At 45.6% G+C, this 5,000-nt stretch overlaps 1 protein-coding gene across 1 annotated transcript in view; it reads left to right on the top strand.

Annotated features, from left to right (window-relative positions):
• Positions 1-4,311, top strand: part of LOC135101051 (uncharacterized) — an 8,053-nt gene extending 3,742 nt beyond the window's left edge. The window contains exons 7-13 of the mRNA XM_064004624.1: positions 435-662; positions 1,212-1,449; positions 2,070-2,294; positions 2,557-2,643; positions 2,852-2,998; positions 3,330-3,436; positions 3,902-4,311. Of these exons, the coding sequence (XP_063860694.1) occupies positions 435-662; positions 1,212-1,449; positions 2,070-2,294; positions 2,557-2,643; positions 2,852-2,998; positions 3,330-3,436; positions 3,902-4,106 (1,237 nt within the window). The 3' untranslated portion in view covers positions 4,107-4,311. The remainder of the gene's footprint in view (positions 1-434; positions 663-1,211; positions 1,450-2,069; positions 2,295-2,556; positions 2,644-2,851; positions 2,999-3,329; positions 3,437-3,901) is intronic.
• The last annotated feature ends 689 nt before the right edge of the window (positions 4,312-5,000 follow it).

Raw genomic sequence — 5,000 nt, forward strand, 5'->3', positions numbered from 1 at the left:
GTCTTAATTTCTTCTTCTTTTATTTTCTTTCTCTTCATCATCATCATCATCATCATCATCATCATCATCTTCTTGTTCTTCTTCTTGCTCTTCTTGTTCTTGTTCTTCTTTTTTTCTCTCATCACTGTCATTATTACCCTCATCCATCACAATTATCAGCCCTAGCTGCCGAATTCTCTATGTATGAACGGGCTTTGCGTAGTTGCGTCACCCTCGCCCAGCTCACAGGCCACGCCCTCACCCACTCCCCCCCCCACCCCCAGCCTATCACCGGCCCATCACACGTACCGGGCCGGAACGGGGAAGATCCCGGTGAAGGCTCAAAACTCACTCACTCTTTCCCAACACCAGGAGGCTCTTTTCACTTTCTATGTGCCCCCAGCCTTGCCTTTCTTATTCCCAGCTCTCCTCACAGTTCGCCTCCTGCCCGCCAGATACGAAGGATCGCTGACCACGCCGCCGTGTACAGAGAACGTGATGTGGACAGTGTTCCAGGAGTCGGTGGTGCTTCCCCGCCCCCTCCTGCAGGGCCTGAGAAAGCTCACTACGCCTATCCCGCCCGAGGAGATCGAGCACAACCTTGCTGATCACGATATTGCTCACAGCCTGTCCAACAACTTCCGGCCCACGCAGCCGCTAGGGAACAGGACTTTATACTTCAGGTGAGTCTCTCTCTCTCTCTCTCTCTCTCTCTCTCTCTCTCTCTCTCTCTCTCTCTCTCTCTCTCTCTCTCTCTCTATCAAGGTGACCAATGCTGTCTAAGAAGACCTTAAATTTTAACTCTGTACATAATCATTTAAATGACCGATATAAAAACTGTAAATGTTTACCGTGTTTTTTTTTTTTTTTCTGAAAATAGCATATAAAAAAAGGTTAAATTTTTCAATATACCATTCACTTATTCTTATATTATTGATAAGCGTTGCAAATAAAGCTGTTAAGAATATACTGAATTTCATAATGTCCACATGATCACTATAAGCATCCTGTTTTTCTTCAGGCTAGCTCTTTAAGTATATGATAATATATGCACACACACACACACACACACACACACACACACACACACACACACACATGAGGGTGAAGGCTATTTGACCTTTCCCCTTAGCATTGACATAAGGGAGTAATGGGGCAAACACATGTATTGCCTGGGGAGGCACCTCGCCTTTCCTTAAAAAAAAATAATAATAATAATGGTTTACTCTCAGCGGGACCGAGGCGGAGCGGGCCACCACGTGCTCCATCCCACAGCGGAGTCGCACTACTTGTCTGGATTTTCCGGATGTGGTGATATCGGAGGCAGGTGTGGAAGAGGAGGTGTGTCACCGCACCCCGCTGGATCTCCATCTGAGCGACGCGGAAGTGATAGTCTCGCCGACACTTTCCTGGAAGCGCCTGGGCACCTGCCGCACCGTCAGTGTTGTTAACGACGGGCGGATCGTCAGGGTAAGGGCAGGGCTTCTTGTTTGTGGTTCTTTTAATTAACTTTTTTTTTTTCTGCCTTAACAAAGGTCGTGAAAGTAATGTAGTCTTGCAGACAGACCGGTGGCCTACGACCTTCACTTGACATTCAGGAGGGATGAAAGTGCTCTTACTATACTGTAATTTCAAAACTTGAACGGATATGTAAGTATGCAGTACTATAACACTTCTCACTGATGAATAGATGAATCTTGGCCGCTTTCGTCTTGCGAGTTTAGAAGCGTCACGTTTCACTTTTCTTGTCTTAGTTTCTCTTTTGGTTTTGTCGCTGACTTGCCTCTTTACTTTTTCAACTGAATACTTTCACTTTCCAACAGAGCAGCTCAGTCAGACGCCCTTAACGTGTAAATCGGCTCTGCATTTCACACTCCACTATTACGTTTCCTCTGAAACTTTCTAGCTTTGCTGCGTAAAAAGAAAACACTAAATTATTCGTAGAGCTCTCTTTACCAAGCACTCGATAGACAATTGATGCTTGGGCAAAATGTTTACCTTGAACAAAACATCATGCGAGGACACAATGAGGCACTCTCTTGAGGGTCTTCGTTCATTGTCATTCACTACTATGCATATGTTGTGTGCAGGTGAGATACTCAACAAGAGCACCTCAGTGGCAGCTGACGGGCGGCAACCTGACAGTGACGTATTACCTCGGAGAGATGGTGCTGCGTCTCGGTTCCAAGCACCTTCTGGGCGGCCTCAGCTTCCCCTTGGAGGCGCAGCTGATCCACTACAACTCGAAGTACAGTAACCTGCAAGAGGCGTTGAGCCATCCCGACGGAGTGGTTGTGGTAGTCAAGTTCTTCCAAGTGAGTTGTCCGCCTTCTTTCTTGTGTTCGAGTAGAGACTTGGGCACTGTTGCACGGGGACTTCCCCACTGCAACCCTTATACTGACCACAAAATTGATGACTTAGCACATTTGTAATCTCTCTCTCTCTCTCTCTCTCTCTCTCTCTCTCTCTCTCTCTCTCTCTCTCTCTCCTCTCTCTCTCTCTCTCTCTCTCTCTCTCATTATCCAAAAAATTTAAAAAAGATATTCCCAATACTAAGTCTTCGTTTCTCATCCACAGGAGCCAGTATCTTCTTGGGATGGTTCGTGGTCAAAGCACCTCTTCAGCGGCCACAACAAAATCCTTCACAATATTTTCGAAGCATTGGTGAGTTTAAGATAGACGACGCAGAAAAGTTATGCTTAAACCTCACTCTATGAGTCTGTACAGTGTTCACGCCAAGAGCACTTAAGTCCTGTAGAATACCTTTCTTGTGTCCATAACGGTTCGCAGCAGCCTGCGCCAAAGCCCCTTTGTCCCGTTTTCGTGATATTATGGAAACACAAATTCAGCACCACACCTCTTCGTCTTTCAGGAGGTGGAAGAGGAGGGAGAGGACGTTCGAGCAAAGTCTCCCGATGTAAGACATCTTTTGGATTCCACGTCATCGTTCTACGAGTATTACGGTCCAATCCCAGGCGCCCTGTGCAATACTTCCATCACCTGGCTCATCCTTCGCAAGGTAAGGCTGCATCCACCTTTATCGCCCAGGAGACTGAGCGAAGCCGCTGTGTTCGCAGTCAGTGGTTCACCACGGTAATCAAGAAGGACCAAGCAGCAGTCTTATCGTAGTTTCCACGCGTCACTGACGATCACAACACATATCAGCGTCTTCATCCCACTACTTCATCTAACCATCAACGTCTTGCCATATTTGACATTTTGCAATATTCATGTAGCTAATTGTTTATTCAGTGGAACAGCCAGGTTGCACTTTCACATTTGGACATATGATTTAGTTCCACAACAGAAGAAATCGCTTAAAAACTTCACTCTTACATTACTTCCTTCAGCCCAGCAGCGTGTCTCGGGAGCAGCTGGCGAGGCTGGAGGAATTGCTGGAGCAGCCTCACACCACACCCACCGACAAAGCCGTGGTGCCCTCTCCTCTCTTCCTTAGGTCAGTCTTAAGTGATCATCATCTTAATTGCTCCTTCCCAACAAACTTTTTTTAACGTAACCGTTTTTTAACAGCGGCCACTGTGATCCACGATCAGCCTTTTACCTGTGTTCCATCATGATCAATGAAGTTTTGGAGCAAGTTTGTCTTACTGAAAAAGCAAATATTGCCTGGTCTTACTTTCGTTTAATACAAAGCATTTTGCCTTTTTTTTTCTAGATCACTTAGATTTCTATACGTATAATTGTCAGTTACACACACCTAGGTATTTAATTATATAAATCTAACACAATATTTGATATCCACTTTAGACTTTTTAAACGACCTAATGAAAAAGTCCCTTAACATTCCTAAACATTTTAGTGTATGTTATGGGCGTTATGTGTACATGAACAGGATAATATAACATAATTATGCAGTTCTGACGTGTGAAGTGTGACTCTCTGCTTTACTCTCCACACACAGGATCAACAGTCCTCATTTGGCTACAGAGTTCAAATCAGTCCTGGAATTAGCAAAATCGAAACCGCACGTCGCCATGCCTCCCATCCGCAGATCGGAATCTGCCCCCCAATTATTACTGTCTGAGGAAAATAGCGGCTGCTCATTGAACTCGCATCCGCTTCTGCTAACCATGCCGCTCCTGGCGATGGCCGGGCGCCGCGGATGAGCTGTAAGCACGTGGCCGCCCATCCCACCACCTGGTGTGAACCAAAGGTGATTACTTCTGCCAAGCTTTTAGGGACGAGGGATGCAGCACGAGGAACGGGAAGCCGGTGACACTGGCGGTGCGTGCTAGAATCTAGAATCACTGTATATAGATTTTTCACTGTGTGATTATGTAAATTATCTTCATAATAAATTAATATTCTTTAGTTTTCTTTTCTTTTTTTTTTTACATGCTCTTATTCACTGTACTATGGTACCCACTGTTTGTTGGTGCGTGAGTGCTAATCAAGGTGCTTATGGTGGAGTGAATGGTTTTCAGGAATGTAACAAAACGTCTAATGACAATCACACACACACACACACACACACACACACACACACACACACACACACACACACACTATCATTTACATTTGTGGGGAGTAAAAAGAATGTCAAGGGACAGATCAATAAGGCTCGCTCCGAGACGCCATGACGTATCAGCAGACAATGAGCAGTGTTATCGGGCTGCAGTCTCGGCCCGCTTTTATTTTCACATCATTCTTATATAGATATGGCAATGAAAAAATCCATTATTAAAAATCCATCAACGTAATCTCGACGTCGGGAAAAGTACCATTCCGGCAGCCATCAAGATAGCAAGGCAATCACTGTAGCAGGACGTTCTCTCTCTCTCTCTCTCTCTCTCTCTCTCTCTCTCTCTCTCTCTCTCTCTCTCCTCTCCTCTCTCTCTCTCTCTCTCTCTCTCCGGAGTATAAAACGAGAGGAGGAGGAGGAGGAGGAGGAGGAGGAGGAGGAGGAAGAGCAGGAGTACACAACATGGAGATGCCGACACATGCAGTTGAGGATTAGATGAATGAAAATCCTGATTTGACAGAGCCCCCTCATGTTAGGT

Source organism: Scylla paramamosain, chromosome 6 (genome assembly GCF_035594125.1).
Source record: "Scylla paramamosain isolate STU-SP2022 chromosome 6, ASM3559412v1, whole genome shotgun sequence".
NCBI classification, from domain to species: domain Eukaryota; kingdom Metazoa; phylum Arthropoda; class Malacostraca; order Decapoda; family Portunidae; genus Scylla; species Scylla paramamosain.